The sequence below is a fragment of the Lachancea thermotolerans genome (assembly GCF_000142805.1).
Source record: "Lachancea thermotolerans CBS 6340 chromosome C complete sequence".
NCBI classification, from domain to species: domain Eukaryota; kingdom Fungi; phylum Ascomycota; class Saccharomycetes; order Saccharomycetales; family Saccharomycetaceae; genus Lachancea; species Lachancea thermotolerans.
Window position 1 is genome coordinate 99,801 of NC_013079.1, and position 19,092 is coordinate 118,892.

Here is a 19,092-nt window from a genome sequence, read left to right on the forward strand (position 1 = left end):
GAAATTTCTTGGAGTGAAAATTATCCTCTAGTTGTTGCATGAGGAATGGCGCTCTCAGGGCTCACAGCGCGCGTGGTATATAAGTGCGCGATGTGTGGGCGTGTTTTGTTTCTTGAGGTCTTATTTCAGAACTGCTCTTACCTGTATTCAATGAAGCTTCCCCTGCCAATCGCACTGGCACAATTTATTGTTTCGTGCAGCGCCAAGCCATCCGAGCTCACCTACAAGGAGATAGACTATGTTGCGTACTCTTGCATGTACACACTTAGCAGCACAGCTGCATGGTGTAGCAGTGATCTGTATGGGCTAAGCTGTTACTGCACGGATGACAACGCGATGGGGTCGTTCTTATATTGTGTGCACGAGTTCCTGGAGACCAAGAACCCCGATACGGTCGAGGAGTGGGTATATCCGCAGTGCGCCAACTCTACAGTCGAGGGACTGAAGCAAATCTACGAAAATTCAACCAATTATATGGTAAACACCTCTGAGGTCCCGGGCTTCAACATCTCCGTCCCCGTCGACTTTCCGGTCTACGTGAATGCGACAATGTATCAGTACAATTACATGACGTATAACGCGTTCTGGGGTAACTTGAAGCACGCGAATTTTATGGGCACGGGCGCAGTAGCCTACTGGGGCCTAGTGTTCTTGTGTGGCACCATCTCCTCAATGATGCACCGGTTTGCCCCTAGGCTGACATTAAGTTTGAACAAAAAATCATCGCAGCTGTGGATTGTCCGCTGGTATAGAAAAAATGTGTCGCTACCGGCGGCATTCGGCACCGTGCACACCAAAAGAAACTTTGCCTTGGGACTTCTTCCCACGCGGTTGGAATCGCTTATCATTTTTGGTTTCTTTGTGATGGTGCTACTGTTCCAAGCAGTGAACATCAAACGGACTATGAACAACACCTTCTTCCCCGAAAAAGTTCAAGAAATTTCCCGTTATGTGGGAGATCGCAGCGGTGTTATTGCCAATTACCTGATGACGCTAACGTACTTGCTCGCTGGTCGTAACCAAATATTTATGTGGCTCACGGGCTGGAAGCAGTCAACTTTCATGACCTACCATAAATGGGTGGGCCGCTTCCTATTTCTAACAGTATTCACCCACACTATTTCGATGCTTATGTACACTTATGCGGAAGATGCGTACGAGTATTACTCAGGCAGCCAATGGTGGAGGTACGGTGCGGCAGCCACCGTCGCGGGTGGCACCATGTTTCTTCAAGCTTTCAGTTGGTTGCGAGAAAAAAACTACGAAGTGTTCCTCTATGTCCACATCGCGATGGCAATCGTGTTTTTGCTTGGCGCTTGGAAGCACATTGAGATATTTGACTATCAAGAGTGGGCTTACGCAACGCTCGCTATATGGGCTTTTGATAGAGTTGTGAGGCTTGTCCGTATTTTCTCCTTTGGCGTCAAGACAGCCAAAGTGTGTATTGTTTCAAACGAGACCCTGCAGGTGACTGTCGACAGAGGCTCTTGGTGGCCTTTCTTTCCTGGCGCTTTTGGCTATGTGCACTTTTTGAAAACGTCCATTTTTTGGCAATCGCATCCGTTTACTGTTTGCAAGACTGACAATAACGAGCTCAGACTCTACATCAAAATTAAACGCGGTGTAACTGAAATACTTTACAAGCAATTGCTCAACGAACCTAATTATACCGGTGAGGTCAAAATCGCTGTTGAAGGTCCATATGGCGACAAGAAGCCCGCCAAGTCCTATGAACAAGTGCTTCTGTATAGCGGCGGTAATGGAATCCCAGGTCCTTATGCATATGCTAAAGAACTTGGTGTCACCGCTAACACCCAAAAGACGCAATTCGTAAAACTGTATTGGGTGATAAGACACTGGAATTCTCTCGACTGGTCTTTGGAGGAGCTTCAGGCCCTTCAAAAATACACTAATATCCAGACGGTCATATATGTAACCAAGGCTCACGAGGTTAAATTTGGTGACAAGCTCTTGCCCCATTTTGAGCCTAGTTGCTCAAGCTCTTCCATTGCGGAAAAGGATTCTGCAGTCGCGATAACAAGCGCTGCCTATAACGATGTGCTTCAGAAAGTTTTGCCTCACATTGAATTTAGGGAAGGCAGACCAGTAATCTCCGATGTTGTTAGAGAAGACATCGAAGACTGCCAAGATAAGAATACAGCACTTATCACTTGCGGTCACAGTGACATGTGCGATGAAATTAGACAAGTAATTGCTGTTAAAGTTGGAGACCATAAAACAAGTAGGATTGATCTCTTCGAGGAGCTCCAAACATGGTAATTCTGATATTCTATATACTATTATTAAATGTTAATTCAAGGGAAGAAGCAGGACTGAAACAATTTTTTGTCGACAGCCAATTATTGGTGCTGTGGTCGGCTGCTGTTTCTCTCTTTTCATGCGTCAGCTCTCCCTCGAGATTGTCGCAAGGTTCTCAAGATATCAGATATTTATGGCAGTGAATATACTACCATTTTTAAGATTGGAAATAGTTGCTCTATCTATGTTAGCTCTACTGCTTCCGCAAATTATTGGCCCCAAGCACTTGCGACCTTTCAGCTCTGAAGAGGTTTAAAAGCCAGAATTCCTTTAACTACATCTACAAAGTGGTGTTCTCGCTCTCCGAAGAAACTTTTAACTTGGACAAACGAATGAAGACCAGAGACCAGAAAACAGGTTGATTTACAAGACTAATGGAGTTTTTCGACCTTACAAGGTGTTTAGCAAGCTGGGGGTCCGCAACAAATGGCTCCACGTTATTACTATGGATCAATGCTCGTTTAAAATTTAATTTAACCGCAGCCAAGCATAGTTACTAGGTAGAGGCCCTAGCATCCATTTTTGTCGTTGAATGAAGATAGGAAATAATAATCGCTTGGAATAAACTCGAACTCTTGAGATGTATAGCATTTTCGAGGCTAAACATAATGCAATTTACCAAAATAATGGCAGCGAGGCAGGTGGTAAGGAGATTCTTCTGCGAAGGCAATTCGAGACGCGAGGTACAAATAATGTCCTAACCCTGTCTTATTTAAAGGAATCTTCAACACCAATGTTTACGCTCAATACCAAAGTTTCGAAGACGAGGCTAATGTTACAGAGTATTTCTATGCCTGTCCAAAAGGGGATTGATTTTGCCACTAAATTGTCCATAGACCTCTCATTATGGCAGACGTCTATCCGAGTTCTTGGACACTCATTGCTTATAGAAATATCAACAGCAGGTCCCCGTGCGCCGTGGCATGCTGACTTAAGTTCAAGACACCAAGAAAGTAAGTTTGAACAAAAAACTGTGAAGCCGGTTCGACCTCGAATTTGAAGCACACAGCCATGAACTACGCATGTTAGATTGGAAAAGTGGTATAGAAGGAGGATAGTTCCTTTGTAGCTTCTCAAAGAACTGACACGTTTGCTTTAGCTGCTGATCCTCACGTTTTCACTGGAGGTTTAAGTATCTGCAAAAAAATAGCGATAGCGAAAAATCTTTAAACAACCAAAAACTAGTACAGTACTTCCATCAATTGAAGCACTCCCGCTGTAACTCTCATATCCGATCAAATCCTCACAATGTCATTCCTGGGCTTCGGCGGACAACCACAGTTAAACTCTCAACAGAAGATCAGCGCAGCTGAAGCAGAGCTAGACCTCGTCACAGACATGTTTAACAAGCTAGTTGACAACTGTCACAAAAAGTGCGTCCAAACCTCATACAGCGAAGGTGACCTGAACAAGAATGAGTCATCCTGCATTGACCGTTGCGTCGCAAAGTACTTCGAGACCAATGTCAAGGTTGGAGAAAACATGCAAAAAATGGGCAACGCTTTCGCTGGTGGTCCAGGCAGAGTCTAAGATGCAAAACCGCAAATGCTTCTCGTGTTCTTGTGTATAGTGAATTTGAATTCAAATAAAGTTAAAGATGTATTTACAGGATTGGCGGTGATCTGGACTTTACGGCACTAAAGCCCTAGCATTTTTTTGCAGCGCAGCAGGATACCTTCCTTGCTGTTTAGCTTTGGCCGGACATCCAGATAGACGCTGGGGCCGCCGGTCGTATCGCTGCTATAAAAGTCGATCACGTAGTCCACGTCTTTGCCGCACCGATTGACCGTCCAGTCGTGGCGGTCAAAGGGCTTGGAATAACCCAAGATGCTACTGCGGAACCACGCACGGGGCGTCAACTTCTTAGAGTCTCCCTTGAAACTTGTCAATTGGACTCCGCCACACTCTTCACCTCCTTGGCCCTTTTCCCATAACCTTATGTAGTTCCACACTCGCTCATTGACTTGGTTATGAATGGGCACCACCGTCTTCATGTCATCAGAGTTAGGGTTCCACTGCTTCCGCAGCATCGCTTCGAAGAACTGTTTTTGTGAAGGATAGACCCAGTGCTGGCCCTCTGTTCCTGTACGCGGGATGCTCGAGACCTCGCGTTCTGTTGGCAGCTTGACATCGGTCTTGTACTGCGGGGTATTAGGAATTTGGTCTGAGGTACATTCCACTGCTTCTGGAGCGTTGGAGGCTTCTGCCTGCTGTAGCCAAACTTTTCTGGCATCATGGTTTACAGGACAGCTTTCTTTGGCAGCTGCGTCTGCCCCTTCGGCTCCGTCGGTTTTACTCATGTTCTTTAGCCATGCCTCCCGCGCGGTATGATCGACAGGGCATGTACTCTCAGTTTCGGAGCCCATTCTCTACTTTAAAGGCGATCTTTTTCCAGCTACTATGGTACTAAAAACCAGCGCAGGCACTTGGCTAAGGTCTGTGTTGATTTTAATAGACTTCTTTAAAGTTCGCATCGCTAATAGGATTTTATTGTAATAAATCTACAATTAAAAACCGAAAGAATATCAGATCAACAAAGATTCGCAAAATCGGTAACCTAAGTCAATAAACATGAAGGCATCCCACGGCCTAATGGTTACCATTGAGTCCATTTCTCTTAATATTACAGATTGAGCGTTGTCTTCACTCCGGAATGGGTATTACTTGGGCTCGAACCTGCAACACAGGAAACCTCAAAAAGGTTGTGGGGCCCGCAGACGTGATACGACAGACTAAGAGTTTAAGAGCTCGGGAGCAAAGAGCTCTACTGGGCGGAGCATATGAATTTTAAGCCTGAAGCGTAGGGTGAAGTTGGAACAGCCCACAACTTTGTTCGAAGCACAGGAGAATGGGTTGCGCCGCAAGTACGGCCCTTTCCGCAGATGAGCAGGACCCGTTCTTGCAAAGCAAACGGGCCAACGACATGGTAGAGCGCTCCTTGCAAATGCAGAAGCACAAGGAGAAAAAAGAGATCAAACTTTTGCTGCTGGGAGCTGGAGAATCGGGAAAGTCAACGGTTTTGAAGCAATTGCGCTTGCTACACCAAGGCGGGTTTGGAAATCAGGAACGCGTGCAATATACTCAGGTGATCTGGGCAGATGCCGTTCAGTCTATGAAAATATTGATCATTCAGGCGCGCAAGCTGGGAATTCCTCTCGACTGTGACAACCCGGAGACCAATCGACATTTGTTCGAGCAGAAAAGGTTACTACTTCGCGCTCGGCCGCTGGAGCACATCGATGCTAGCCTGGCGGGTGGCTCTGGTTTCCTAAACGACTATGTACTCAAGTACTCTGAGACTAGCGAAAACAAGCGGCGCACCAAAAGCACGGGCCGCGCTCAGGCGTTTCAGGGTCTTGAGGATGGTGACACTTTCAACCTGCAGGAGCTTTCCGAGGGCCTTAGTGAAGATGGCACGAATTCAGCGCTCGCGCAAAGTCAAAATGTTGCCACACGTTCAGTTAGCAGTCAGCAAATTGCAGACGCAATCTCAGAATTGTGGAAACACGACCGCGGGGTTCGGCAGTGCTTCGCGCGTTCCAACGAGTTCCAGCTTGAGAGTTCGGCGGAATATTACTTCGAACACATTCACAACTTTGCAAACCCGACATACGTGTGCTCGGACGAAGACATACTTAAAGGCCGAATCAAAACAACGGGGATCACCGAAACCGCGTTCAACATTGGATCGACTAACTTCAAGGTTTTGGATGCAGGCGGACAACGATCCGAGCGGCGCAAATGGATTCATTGTTTCCAAGACATTACAGCAGTGCTGTTTGTTTTGGCAGTGAGCGAGTACGACCAGATGCTCTTTGAGGATGAACGTGTGAACCGAATGCACGAGTCTATTATGCTTTTCAACACGCTGCTGAATTCCAAGTGGTTTTCCAACACGCCTTTCATCTTGTTCCTGAATAAAACTGACATTTTCAAAGAGAAGTTGACGCGCTCGCCCATCCGGCAATACTTTCCAGAATACCAGGGCCGCGTGGGCGATGTTGATGCTGGGCTCAAGTACTTTGAGAGTATTTTTCTGAGCCTGAACAAGACTGGTAGGCCCGTTTACGTGCATAGGACGTGCGCTACTGACACTCAGAGCATGCGCTTCGTGCTCACCGCCGTGGCGGATCTCATAATACAGCAGAACCTCAAGAAGAGCGGCATATTGTGAGCTACGGACCCGCTGCCGCGGCGCGGCTTGGGTGCTGTTGACTAAGCGTCATCTCTCTATACGACGGACGTCTAGAACCCAGCGTCTCACTAAGCGACCTTAGTCAACATTGCGCCCTTGAGAACGATGTATAAAAGCAAGCGCGACGCGGGCTCGTAGGCTCCCAAGATCGAGTTTGGCCATCCCCAAAGATGTCAATCCAAACAGGCGGACTCAACAAAATCAGTGAAATTCCACTCTCTCAGATCAGGAGGCCCATCGCCCCAGTCCTGGACTTCCAGAAAATCGACGCGATGGTGTCCACTATGAAGGGCGTTCCAGAGGCGAGCAAAACCTGCACTATAGAGGAAGCCTCGAAAATGGACGGGCAGCTGCCTCCAATCGACGTTGTGTGCGTCCGGCATAACGGCCAGAACTTCTACTTTGGCTTCGGGGGCTGCCACCGCTTCCAGGCTTACGAGCGCATTCGCGACCAAACTGGAAAAGACGTGCTCGTGCGCTGCAAGGTCATTCCCGCGACGAAGGACCAGCTGAAACTGTACGTGGGAAGCTCGGTGGACGACATGTTCGGCACCATCGACAACGAGGCTAGCAGGGAGGCCCGCCAATGAGCGCGTCCAGTCGCCTCCCTCCGTGCACGGAATGTAGCATATATACTTTAACGATTTAACGAGTTGGACCACCAACTGGCGCAGCTGGTATAGCCTGCGCACACTGGCTATTCGACCTATTCGTGGCTGAATCAGCAGTGCTGATTCAGCAGGGCCCCTTCAAGTTCGCAGACCACGTGCATCAAACACTTCCAGCTTAACACAGTCACGCGACCAACTGAAGTCTGAATGCTAGCCTAATTCAAAAGGTTGAGTGCTAGCCACTTGTGCTTGCACGGAAGACGGGTGCTTCCCCTCTTCCTATCTTCGGGACCTGTCTTGGCACGAAGTTTGCATCGGCTGGTGTTGTGCGTCCCTGCGCCTTTCTACGTAATCTTGCCTTGCTAAAGCATAGCCCATGCAAAAATTCAAGGGCTTGAAAGCTAAAGCCACGCCCGGCCATCGGAAGACGCCGTGCGAAGAACCTGTTTCGCCGCGTTAAGGCGCATGCAAACCTGCGCCTTCTTCGGATTCTCACGTATTTTTCTTACCCGACGGCCATTCCATGCCTGTGTCCGCTCTCGTGACCATGTGGCTGAAAGGCGGTACTGCTAGCAGTGTACTTAGATAATAACAGCCAAGGCGACCTTTAAGCCTCGATTTGGTGTATAGCGGACTTCTGTTTGCATAAATAGGCTGCGTTTTGGATCATTTTCAGTAAAGGGATACATTCACTAACCAATACCACAACTTACACAACCAATTGAAGTGATATACTATGGGCTCCACTCCTAGCAAGCCAATAACACAACACACAGCAGACGTGCCGCCTTCGCTGCGGTTCTGCAGAGAAAGACATATGGTACTTGCGTCGGTATTCTACAAGACGCGGTCTTTGATGTGTTTCCCCACTCAACACTCGTTTGAGAAGTTTCTGAGTAACAGCCGGAAAATTCGGGCGGAGGACGACGGCATGGGCGTGCCCAGCCTGGTACTCGAAGACCCGTACCTCCTGTCACGGGTGTTCAAGGGCGATGGGGTACGATACCGGATCTACAAGTACGTGCTGTGCTCGGCCTCAGACCCGCTGCCGCACCCCAGCTGCTCGGTCGTGTCGCAGGCCGACGACCGGATCATATACAAAATGCCGTTCTGCGAGGTGTACAAGGCGGTCCACGGCGGGCTACAGCCGGGATACAGGCTAGTTTTCTATACGCCGGACGGCTCACTGAACGTGGACCTCATCAAGCACCGCACTTCTTTCGACATGGACTCCCAGTTGGGCGAGTGGAACGTGAAGTGGGTTCGCAAGGCCAGGTCCCTGCTTCTTCCCGACAAATTCGAGCTGTTGGTCGTGGGCTCTGTGGCGCCACCACCTCCGACCACCGCGGGAGCGCCTGGTGCTCACCGCTCGGCCGCATACGCGGCAACGCGCGCCTCGGGGGCCGCAGTGTGGGCTAGGTACAAAGACACGGATACCGCGTTTCTGCCCAAGATCACCAGAAAGCTTGCTTCTTTAAACGTGGGTGAGATCGAGATTGAGTCCAACGCTGCTTCCTACGGGCTAGACGAGATTCCGTGGTACACGCAAGTGATTGCATGCATGTCGCTTGTAATTTGCACCCTGCAGCAAGACCGCAAAGAGAAAAGGAGACGCAACAACTCGATGTAGCGTGTCGTCTTTCAGGGCGGCGGACGCTGCACACATTCCCGCGAAGCGTGGGCTTGAGCATGGTCCTACGGCCCTCGGAGGTCGTTTTATGTCCTTCGGACCCTTTTAATTATTAATAAGTGTACTTCTATTAAGAATCGGCTTGCACGGCTTAGGCCGCACTGAGCTTTGCCAACGGACCAGGGCAAGGCCCTGATGACTATGTCAAGTTATACCGGCGCCAAGGCTGACGCCACACGTGCTGGTCGCATACCGAGATTATTGTCACAGCGCGCAGAGCAACGGCAGCCTTTTCGGGGCCTTGTGCGGGAGCTTTATGGTTTGAGGGCACGAAAACGGGAAGCGCAACCCGAAAAAGTGCGTGCGACAGCTACTCGGTTCTAGACAGGCCTGATCGCTGCCTCAAGCTTTAGCACCTCGGCAGGTTAGTGTCACGTGACCGGCTCTAATGGCGCCAGGTTCGACTAAGCATCTGAAGCTTCGCGTCAGCTATGGTCTAGAAGCTGCCACCGGGATATTGCGGCTGGGCAACACTGAATGCTGCTCGACACGACACTCGTGTAACAGCACCGTCCTCTGCGGTCGAATCGCGAAATAATCCAGGCCGTCGCGCTTGCCGAATATTTACATAGCATACAAGGGCGCTGCGCGTAGCGTGTACGCCAACCGTTTTCCGCCTATTTCAAAGAAAAACGGGTGTATCTACGACATCTTTATTGGCACCTGTTTGTCGTAGGTTTCTTGAATAATTTTTCCTCGCTGTCCTGTTATTAATTATTATTATTACATGTCCGAACAAAGCGACCCAAACTCCTGTCTAAAGCGAAGAAATCACGAATCACCGGAGGTATATTCTTCCTTTCCATACCTCTAACAAACCAGGCCACACTGTCAAAAAAACAATGATTTTCGGTTGTTAACTTAGAAGCTCACAGCGCCGCTGCGCTAGACTTTCTCCCATACCAATCCGGCGCCTCGGGCCAGAGAGGGGACTTGGCATTCCGGCGTTGGCATTGCAACGTTCGCACCTCGGCCACTTTTCGCCCCAGCGTCCTCAGAGGCGTAAAAAACCTCGTCCAGGATTTTAACGTCCCAATCAATAAATGTCCTTTCGAGCCCGCAGATTACTCTGCTTCCCCGCTGCATCCCAACGTTTTTCGCCCTCAGTAGCGGCTTTAGATAAAACCGGGAAACATCCTTTGGGAAACAAATAGGAAACAAGCGGGAAACAAACCGAAGGCAGCTGATATCACGTGAACAGAAGTGACCTGATCACGTGACACGCGCCCCTTCAAGCATTTGTTATCATATGCCACGGCTCGCCATGCCTCTCGGGGCTGTGTCTTTGCCGGCTCTACGGCAACGTCGAGAAGGCGCGCCGCATTCGGAGTATTTGAAACAGCTGCTTATGCGGGCTGTAGCGGCTTGTATTGCGTATTCCAGAAAGCCGTGCCGAACCTGCATCATTAATGCCGCTCATGTATTACGAATTACTGTCAAGTCCCGCAAATGCAGAGGCGCGGGGACCAGCTGAAATCGGTAGTCAATAGAGCTCAAATCTCCCCGCAATTGAAGCCCTGGCCGCGCTTTCGGGACCGGCTTCGCACACTGCGGCTCGTTTGAGTTGAATGCTCGTACCAAATGCTCTCGTCCGCGCTCAAGAATACACCCAACTGCAGGTTATTTAGAGCTAGGTGAGAGTCCTTAGCGTTAATTGGGGCCTGCTGAGCGTCTTCCAGCGGCAGTCGTGCCCGTCTTGACGCGTTCTTTCGCTTTTACGCTTCTTGTACCGATTCGGCGCCGATTCCCTTTCATGAAAATTGTCCTGTTCATGACCTTCAACAAATATATAAAAGGGAAGAAGCAGGAACGTAATTTCGGAGAACAGCGCAATTGCATCTGAACAAGCAGCTTTCACTCGCAAACACGCCTTGCTTCCTTTGCAATTCGAAATTCTGCTAACCAAACCCTCTGTAATGTTCGCCAAAGTCGCTAAGCGTGCATTTTCGTCTTCCACAGCAAACCCCTACAAAGTCACGGTGCTGGGCGCCGGAGGTGGCATTGGCCAACCGCTGTCGCTACTGTTGAAACTGAACCACAAGGTCACCGACCTCAGACTTTACGACCTGAAAGGCGCCGCTGGTGTCGCCGCCGACTTGTCACACATCCCTACAAACTCCGTCGTGAAAGGGTTTTCGGCGGACGCCCAGGACGGTATCAAGAGCGCGCTAAAAGACACCGACGTGGTTTTGATCCCTGCAGGTGTTCCAAGAAAGCCTGGTATGACCAGAGACGACCTGTTTTCCATCAACGCCTCCATCGTGCGCGACCTCGCCGCGGCCTGTGCGGAGAACGCGCCCAACGCCGCGATCCTGGTGATCTCTAACCCAGTGAACTCCACTGTGCCTATCGTCGCCGAGGTGCTGAAATCGAAGGGCGTGTACAACCCTAAGAAGCTGTTCGGTGTCACCACCCTTGATGTCATCAGAGCCTCGCGTTTCATTTCCGAGGTCTCCGGCACTAACCCTACCACTGAGAAGGTCAACGTCATTGGTGGCCACTCTGGTATTACAATCATCCCCCTAATCTCCCAAACCAAGCACAAACTCATGGACAAGGAGAAGAGAGACGCTCTCATCCACAGAATTCAATTCGGCGGTGACGAAGTTGTCAAGGCCAAGAACGGCGCTGGTTCCGCCACTCTGTCCATGGCCCAAGCAGGTGCAAGATTTGCCAACTCTGTTCTTGCTGGTTTGGAAGGCGAGGCCGATGTTATCGAGCCTTCCTTCGTCGACTCTCCTCTGTTCAAGAGCGAGGGAATTGAGTTCTTTGCTTCTCCTGTGAAGCTCGGTCCTCAGGGTGTCGAGAAGATCTTCTCTATTGGTGAGATCTCCTCTGAAGAGCAGGAATTGCTTGACAAGTGCAAGGAAACCTTGAAGAAGAACATAGAGAAGGGCACTGCGTTCGTCAAGTCCTAAGCTACGACGCTCGCCAGTCTCCTATTTATATTCAATGATACATAACTAACGATCTGCCTTACTCTTTTTGCCTCAGTACGTAAGTTGACCACTCACTTTTTCGTAATCACTGCAACCGCTCCTAAAAACGGGAATGAACCTCCCAAAAGGCCAGTTAGTGGACGAGCAGACTAGGTGTATACATTGGAATTCGCCACTAGACGTAGTGTGCTTCAAGTTCAAATGTTGTGAATCTTTTTATGCGTGTTACTCTTGTCATGAGTCTCAGGAGTCTCATTTAATAAAGAGATATAATCTGACTTCTGAACCAACTGAGGAAGTGGTGTTATGCGGGGTTTGCAGAGAAGCTATGACGTTTGAGGAGTATCGGAACGGACTGATGCGCACAGAACAGCTAGACTGTCCGTATTGCGGTGCCCTCTTCAACCCCGGTTGCAAGTTACATTACTCCATTTACTTTGATATGTAAGATTATTATATGATTTGGTTAGTCCCTGTTCCGTAGCTTTGATATTGGAATGTTAAGAAGAGAGATCGGGGCGCTTTTCGGTGGTGCCATAGAATGTTTTTGTGATGCTACTGAGTCTCGGGAGGCCTCGCGCGAATCACTTCGGGAACCCGCCCTCAGTACTGGTCGCGTCTGGGTATCATGAAACAGAGGTGAATTCTTTGTTGTGTTGTTGTCACTGCTTGTGATACTTGTTGTAGATATGCTCTTTCCCATTGAAGGCGTATTGGCTGTAGAAGGTCGTGAGAACTTTGGTGTCGCGAAATGTTCCTGCGGCTTATTCCTGCCACTGTTCATGCTCAAAGCGCTTTCCTGATGCGAGAGAGATGCGGAAGACGCTGAGCCCATCTGGCTGCTTATTGAAGGTTTGGTTGTCAGTTTCTTGGAAGGTGTATTAACGCTTGCTGTATTGTGTGCGCACATAATTGGTGTTCTGGGCGACCATACGTTTTGGCTCCCAACGGATGTCCTTCGGCTGGTGGAAATTTGCGGCAGAGGAGGTAAGCTTGATGTTAAAGACTGTACTGCCGGGGAGCTGGTGAGCAATGGCGACCCTGTATTTTCAAAGAAGGGCTGGGGTATGGTGAGTGGCGAAGCTACGAACTGGTAGCTAGGCCTCTTTGACAATTTCGCGCGAGCCTGCTTCTCCTTTAAAGCCTTTTGATATGCTTCGGCTAACTCAAAAGTCTGACACAAGTCTGCCGGCGTCCATTCACCAAGCTTTTGGCTCTCCAAGTCCTCCATATTAGCTTCTAGCACAAGCATTCTCATGCAGCTCTCGCTCCCATACATAAGGCAGGTATGCAATGCCGTGTTTCCGTTATCATCACGTACACTAATATCTGCACCGAGGCTAAGCAGAAGGCTCAAACATTGGTGATGGTCGTGTAAACATGTCATCTGTACGGGTGTTAGACCCTTGTGGCCTTTCATGTTCAGACAGTACGGGAAGTGCTGCAATAAAAGGTGAGCAGTTTGTTCATGACCATTTAATAGAGCTAAGTGCACGCATGTGTTACCTTTGAAGGTTCGCAGTACCTCGCTCTTACCATGGCCCAGTTGGACCAAGTGTACGCATGTTAGATACCTTCCGTAGTAGGATGCGTAGTGAAGTAATGACCACCCGTTACTAGGGTCTATGACGTTTATGAGGTCTGGGAAACGCGAAAGAATGCGTTTCACTATCAACAGCTTCCCGACCATTACTGCATTTCGCAGTCTAACCCCGGGGTCATCCAACATTGTTCGGCTAATCAATTCTTAGCGTTGATTTATCGGATTATGCATCGAATAAATTAAGTGCTTCTTTATGGAAATTCTAAAGAACAATGTCCGTAACACAGGGAAAGTTGAGCCTTATGTATCAAATATCTAAACAATACCTACTGCTGCGCTACAGATCAACCTTAAGAAACTTTGCAAGCTTTTGGTTGAACTCCTCTGGGTTGTCAAGGTACAAGTGATGACCAGCATCGGAGACAACGGAGTAATCAGCCTTAACGGATCCTTTGGTTTTGTTGATTTGTCTGACTATAACACTCCCTGCTTCTTTGCTCATCCAATCATGGCTTCCGTACATCCAAAACGAGTCACATTTGAGATTCTCTGGTACACGACTTAGAAGAGGCACTCTTGCCAACACGCCAGGCGCCAAGATCCGAGTCAATGCGTATTCGCCACTTCCAGAACCACTGAATATGCTGTAACAATACTCATGGAACGTGAGGAGTTGCTCCGTATTTTCTGCAAAGGAGAACCTGCGGAAAGACCATCTCGAAGAAAGTAGTGGTCCTGCTGGCCCTGCGCTCCTCAACAAGCCAAATGGCGAGATATTGTAGGTCCACATAGAAGAAAATATCCAGGGCATATTTGGTACGCGTTCAACGTTTCCGGCTTCGTCAGGAACGTGAAAAGATGACGATGTCTTGACGGGGTCATCGGTGGTAGGTCTCCCCGAACTGTTGGTCACCTCCTTGGACAGGTCCGGTCCGAGCTCGCTGGCGTTGTTATGCGATGGAGTGTGTTCTTTTGTGAGGTCGAATACAGACTTTTCAACTCCTACAGGGCTTACAAGAACCAATTTCTCCACACGTTCAGGGAACTTGAGAGCGTAACAGCAACTTAAGTACCCGCCCAGCGAGTGCCCAACTAGTACAAACTTGTCAAGCTTTCGCTGCTGCCGCCATTTCTCAAGCGAATCAATGAAGAAATTCTCCGCTTCGTAGACTTCTTCCTTAGTAACGCGGCCTCTCTTGATAACACTTGAGATTAATCCTGTTCCAGGGAACCTTGGCCTCGACGAAAGTCCACAACCTAACATATCTAGAGCATGTAGATTAATACCTGGGATGCGACTTAAACCATCGAAATTTCTCACAAAAAGTCCGAGAGCCGCTCCATACCCATGCACCATCACCAAGTCCTTACAATAGTCGCGAGAGCACGACTCAATATTTTGGATCGAAAATTCATGAATGTGCTGTTTGTTGCCAATATCAACATCTAACAACTCGCAATTGCGAATAGAGTCGCCGCCTGGAAAGAACTCTAGTGTTGATAAAAGTTTCTTCTCATTTTCCTTGGCATCTGCCCGACTCCACCAAGTCTTGAATGCCTTCTTCCAACCGTAAATCTTCTTCAGCTCTTCTATCTCAATGTCGGTTGGTGGACGCAGATCAGACTGCGTTTGGCCAGTCATATCGTTGCTCGTTCTCCTCTCTGCTGAGCGAAAGAAGCGAACCTGTGATTTGATGAAGTTCTCGCAGATCTATATATACCTAGAAACACGACGCTTGAAATAGTTAACGCCACCTTGACAAGGAAATAAAAATTAAAGTAATGTCATTAGTCAGTGTGGTGTACAAATTTAGCACCTATAAAGCCAAGGCAGAACCCGGTTGCGTGCTGAACGAAGTGCTTCAAAAGAGTGTTGTTCATTTTAAAGTGGAATCGGAGAATAAGTCATGGATCCTAACTCACCACGGCAAGGAATTGCCCCTAACTGTACCTCTGAGACTGTTGAATCTTCCCAAAGGCGCCAAACTGGAGCTGAACCATTGTATCGAGAAAGCAGCAAGCGAAGCGAAAATGTTTAGGGTTAAATTCCAAGTTTTGGGTAGAGGTGTGGAAGTTGTCGCAGTTCAGCAATCCGATAGTATCATTAAAACAATTGAAAACATCTGCGAGAAAAATAGTTGGACCCTTGACCCCCAAGTTTTGAAATTGCAGTGTTTTTCGAAAGTTTGGAACTATGAAGCCCTTGTGACTGCCTCTTTCGCTCATCTCGGAATATTGGAAGATGTAGCTGTAAGACTGACCATATCGAACTCTGTTGTGCCTGCGAAACCCTCAGTGGAGAAAACACCTTCCCTAGTTGAATACAAAAAGGATCACACACCGCCCCAAATTGCTGAAAAGCCACTTCTGCATGAAGTCTTGGCGTATGTACCAAATGAGACGCCTTCGACAGCCACTAAACAGAATGTGGCGGATGAAGATTATGAAGTCTCAATAGGGCAGTTCAAGAGCTATCAAAGAACAATCTCGAAGAGCGCTGGTAGTAATGAACTGCTTACCAAACGCATGCGCGAGGAACAAGAAAATGCTAAAAAGCATGTTATAGACCAGTGCAATATAAGAGTTCGATTTCCAGACCGTGCTTGCATTGATATCAACTTCAATCCAGACGAGACCATGAATTTGGTCTATGAGGCCATAAAAAGGTGCTTAGCGGACAGAACCGTATCTTTTAGACTGTATTACTCTCACCCACACAAAGAGATTGAGGACAGTGAAGCAAAACTGGTCGCAGATTTAGGTTTTGGATCGAAAACACTCTTGGTTTTCGAAACTAATCATAAGGGACCATATCTAAAGGAAGAGCTTCTACAAAAAGCTAAGACTCTGGCAGATGCTCAAAGTGCCGCATTGCAAGAGCAACGTGGATCCCGAACGAACGAACTTGGTGAGGAAACAAGTCACGCACAAAGTAATAAGGTAGGGGAAAGTTCCGTCAAATCTTCTGCAGGGCTGCGAATGGGCCAGAAGCCCAAGTGGCTAAAGCTCGGAAAAAAATAGTTAAGATTCATTCTATAAACAAGATAATGCTACTTCATCATGTATTGATGACTTCGATACCAACTTCCTCGAATGCTTGTTGGACGCGTTCCATTTCATGGCTTCTATAACTTCTTAGGAAGTTCAGGATATTTTGTTCGACTTGAAGGCTGTAGTCTGTGCTTGTTTCACCCAGAATATCACCCTTCTTGATGCGGTTTTCTACGTTTCTCCTTGCAGTGTTGACAACCGGGGTTGTGAACTTCTCTACGCCTGAAAATTCAGCCTTCTGACTATCGAGCCGTTCACGCTCCACCGCAATATACTCCAATTTCAGGCCACCGTTAATATACCTCTGTAATTTACGGTCGATTTCGATACCGTTTATGTGCCGCATGTATCTAAGGATTGCAGGAATGTATGCCCAATCGCGGACCTTGATGAATGCTTGTAAAATTGTATGGTAAAAAGGCCTATCAGGAAGAATATTGTCTTCAAGTACCATCAGTTTGAAAAGTGTCCTGAAATCATAATTAGGATGAACAGTGATTTTAGATCTCTCTGCTGAGATTTTGTACCCCCACGCCTTTTGGTTTGATCTAATTTCAGTCGTACCCAGGCCGTTTTCAAACCGTGAGAAGTACAGTATAAGAGCTTTCCAAATTTGAAAATACAAGGACTTCGTGATTTCACGGCGTTCAAAAAACGAAAGAAGCTTTCTATTTCCTTTCGATTCTTCTGTTTTTGAGCATCTAAAATCCATCAGTGGATTTATGATATTGAAGCAATTGTCTAAGTTGGCGGTAACTGTAAAGTGAGTAAGAAGAGAAGTCATTAGAACCGAGTTATACTGAACGTTGCCTTTGTTCACTTTTTCTACTATCTCCTTAATCTTTGCTTCGTACTCATATTTCTCCCGAGGATTCTTGGCCTTTTGAACTTTTCTACTGTAGTGATCGATCCAAACTGCATAATGATGAGCATTGATTCCAGAAAAATCATCTTCATCAAGAGAAAGTTTTGATTCTTTAACGCTTGACGAGTATGAATTGGCGTCCTTCATCAGAGAAGCAGCTAGATCCTCTTTTCCACTTTTCAAAAGAGCTTTCAGCAAATTATGAAGCTTCTTGGAGTGAACAGTTTCATCTTGTATATTCTCAGGGTTTCGCGGGAGATTCTTATTGGTATTTGCAACAAATTGTTCAATATTTTGGGTCAAAACAGGTTGAGATGCGATATCCGAAATACTGTCAAACAAAACGGTATCAAACTTCTTTTGTATAGCCTCCACATGAAAGCGGCGTGTAGCATTGGAAAACGCTTGGCGCAGTAACTTCATGTCCTTGCCAGATAGCAATGAATGCATGTCTTTTTCGAGCACGTCGAAGCTTTTAAGTAGATGTAACTTTAGATGAACTAAAGCGGTTGAAAGAAGATTTTTATCGACATCGGGGAGCTTGACGAATTCTGCAAGCAATGCTAGTGCAGGTTTTTCTCTATTTCGGAAGAGGTGATACTGTATTATCGCTACAAAGTCTGCCTCAGTGACTTGTTCTTTCTCATTTAAAAACAAGTCCGCTTGCGTCTCACTTTGAAAAAAAATTCCCTGGGGGTTTTGCTGCTGTTGAGAAGATAGCTTCAGACCATATGCTGAAGCCACATTGATCAACAGCTTTGTTAGCTTTTCAGAACATTGGTAATTCCTTAAGTACAGTTTCTTGCGGATGGCTGTTCGCAGGACTTTGGGGCTAATATAATCACTGCCAAAAGTTTTAAGTGAATGCTCAAGCAACTTGTCGAATTGTCGTATGTGGTTTGCTCTCAGGCATACCATCATTCCCATTTCAAACCACCATCTTTTTTCAACCTTTTCGCGGTAGGTATTGAAGAGTTCCAAAGCCTTTTTATAGAATCCATAGTAAACTAAGGATTCTATATAAAAGGATTCATTGATCGGATCCATCCTGACATTACCTAGCGAGTAAATCAAATGTCCGGAAAGTAGAATGCCCCTCTGTCGAAGCTTGTAAGCAGGAAGAAGTTTGGAAATCTCAAAAGCACCAACCATCTGTTCTACAGATATAATGTCAGCCTTAGCGAGTCTATTCATATTGAGATCTGATAAGACGCGAAACAAGCACTCTGTATTCGGCAAAAGTGAGCGGCCTTCTTCATCTTGCGAACTTTCCATCAGCTCACGTAAGATAGCTTTTTCTAGCTCCCGCTCTGAGCTAATTTCTTTGGCGGAATGCTCCGACTTCTCGGAGTCGTGTATCGTCTGAAGCATTTGCAGCTGCTCAGGCCCCATGCTCTCGAGCCTCCTAACCTCCTGCTCCGACTCTTTCAGTAAGAAATCGAAAAGTGCCTTCATGCGGTCTTGATTTGGGCTTTTGTTATTGACTAGAGTGCTCTTCAATGAGTTTAGATGCTTCGATGATTTCTTAAATGGTGACTTTGAAGACTCCAAGTACTCAACCAGCATATCATCAACAGGCCCCGATTCATCAATCTCCCGAAATCCTAACCTTCTCAAATCCCTTTCCACTGACTCAGGAGAGTGTGCTTGAAGCCTAAGTTCCCTGGGCTGTAGAAGCTCGCTTTGTAACGAACTAACCTGTGGAACATGGTTGTACCGGGGTTTTAGCCGCTTGCGGTAGAAGCGTAACTGTGAGCCGATGCGCGCTCGCACGCAAATGTCGCGACATGAAATCATTTCAGGCTCTCGCGATACATGCTCACTTCTTCACAACGACAGGCTTTCGAAGCTCATCGCCAAATCTGTAATTTTCCAGTTG

General features: G+C 47.5%; 12 protein-coding genes across 12 annotated transcripts; 8 read left to right on the forward strand and 4 right to left on the reverse strand.

The window, feature by feature from the left end:
- Nucleotides 1-45: 45 nt before the first annotated feature.
- Nucleotides 46-2,280, forward strand: KLTH0C01056g (ferric reductase family protein; the record flags this gene model as incomplete). The annotated part of the gene is made up of 1 exon (XM_002552229.1): nt 46-2,280. One exon carries the CDS (start codon nt 46-48, stop codon nt 2,278-2,280), a length of 2,235 nt encoding a protein of 744 aa, XP_002552275.1.
- A 1,287-nt stretch (nt 2,281-3,567) lies between these two features.
- On the forward strand, nt 3,568-3,849 carry TIM10 (protein transporter TIM10; the record flags this gene model as incomplete). The annotated part of the gene is made up of 1 exon (XM_002552230.1): nt 3,568-3,849. One exon carries the CDS (start codon nt 3,568-3,570, stop codon nt 3,847-3,849), a length of 282 nt encoding a protein of 93 aa, XP_002552276.1.
- Nucleotides 3,850-3,956: 107 nt separating this feature from the next.
- CYT2 (cytochrome c1 heme lyase CYT2) lies at nt 3,957-4,685 on the reverse strand (the record flags this gene model as incomplete). The annotated part of the gene is made up of 1 exon (XM_002552231.1): nt 3,957-4,685. One exon carries the CDS (start codon nt 4,683-4,685, stop codon nt 3,957-3,959), a length of 729 nt encoding a protein of 242 aa, XP_002552277.1.
- Nucleotides 4,686-5,167: 482 nt separating this feature from the next.
- GPA1 (guanine nucleotide-binding protein subunit alpha) lies at nt 5,168-6,493 on the forward strand (the record flags this gene model as incomplete). The annotated part of the gene is made up of 1 exon (XM_002552232.1): nt 5,168-6,493. The coding sequence occupies one exon, from the start codon at nt 5,168-5,170 to the stop codon at nt 6,491-6,493; it is 1,326 nt and encodes a 441-aa protein (XP_002552278.1).
- A 191-nt stretch (nt 6,494-6,684) lies between these two features.
- SRX1 (sulfiredoxin) lies at nt 6,685-7,104 on the forward strand (the record flags this gene model as incomplete). Its single annotated transcript, XM_002552233.1, has 1 exon — nt 6,685-7,104. One exon carries the CDS (start codon nt 6,685-6,687, stop codon nt 7,102-7,104), a length of 420 nt encoding a protein of 139 aa, XP_002552279.1.
- Nucleotides 7,105-7,861: 757 nt separating this feature from the next.
- Nucleotides 7,862-8,755, forward strand: KLTH0C01166g (KLTH0C01166p; the record flags this gene model as incomplete). The annotated part of the gene is made up of 1 exon (XM_002552234.1): nt 7,862-8,755. One exon carries the CDS (start codon nt 7,862-7,864, stop codon nt 8,753-8,755), a length of 894 nt encoding a protein of 297 aa, XP_002552280.1.
- Nucleotides 8,756-10,731: 1,976 nt separating this feature from the next.
- MDH1 (malate dehydrogenase MDH1) lies at nt 10,732-11,733 on the forward strand (the record flags this gene model as incomplete). The annotated part of the gene is made up of 1 exon (XM_002552235.1): nt 10,732-11,733. The coding sequence occupies one exon, from the start codon at nt 10,732-10,734 to the stop codon at nt 11,731-11,733; it is 1,002 nt and encodes a 333-aa protein (XP_002552281.1).
- A 133-nt stretch (nt 11,734-11,866) lies between these two features.
- HOT13 (Hot13p) lies at nt 11,867-12,202 on the forward strand (the record flags this gene model as incomplete). Its single annotated transcript, XM_002552236.1, has 1 exon — nt 11,867-12,202. The coding sequence occupies one exon, from the start codon at nt 11,867-11,869 to the stop codon at nt 12,200-12,202; it is 336 nt and encodes a 111-aa protein (XP_002552282.1).
- Nucleotides 12,203-12,220: 18 nt separating this feature from the next.
- AVO2 (Avo2p) lies at nt 12,221-13,483 on the reverse strand (the record flags this gene model as incomplete). The annotated part of the gene is made up of 1 exon (XM_002552237.1): nt 12,221-13,483. One exon carries the CDS (start codon nt 13,481-13,483, stop codon nt 12,221-12,223), a length of 1,263 nt encoding a protein of 420 aa, XP_002552283.1.
- A 151-nt stretch (nt 13,484-13,634) lies between these two features.
- On the reverse strand, nt 13,635-14,939 carry KLTH0C01254g (KLTH0C01254p; the record flags this gene model as incomplete). Its single annotated transcript, XM_002552238.1, has 1 exon — nt 13,635-14,939. One exon carries the CDS (start codon nt 14,937-14,939, stop codon nt 13,635-13,637), a length of 1,305 nt encoding a protein of 434 aa, XP_002552284.1.
- Nucleotides 14,940-15,079: 140 nt separating this feature from the next.
- Nucleotides 15,080-16,318, forward strand: UBX4 (Ubx4p; the record flags this gene model as incomplete). The annotated part of the gene is made up of 1 exon (XM_002552239.1): nt 15,080-16,318. The coding sequence occupies one exon, from the start codon at nt 15,080-15,082 to the stop codon at nt 16,316-16,318; it is 1,239 nt and encodes a 412-aa protein (XP_002552285.1).
- A 37-nt stretch (nt 16,319-16,355) lies between these two features.
- SOV1 (Sov1p) lies at nt 16,356-19,010 on the reverse strand (the record flags this gene model as incomplete). Its single annotated transcript, XM_002552240.1, has 1 exon — nt 16,356-19,010. One exon carries the CDS (start codon nt 19,008-19,010, stop codon nt 16,356-16,358), a length of 2,655 nt encoding a protein of 884 aa, XP_002552286.1.
- Nucleotides 19,011-19,092: the final 82 nt, after the last annotated feature.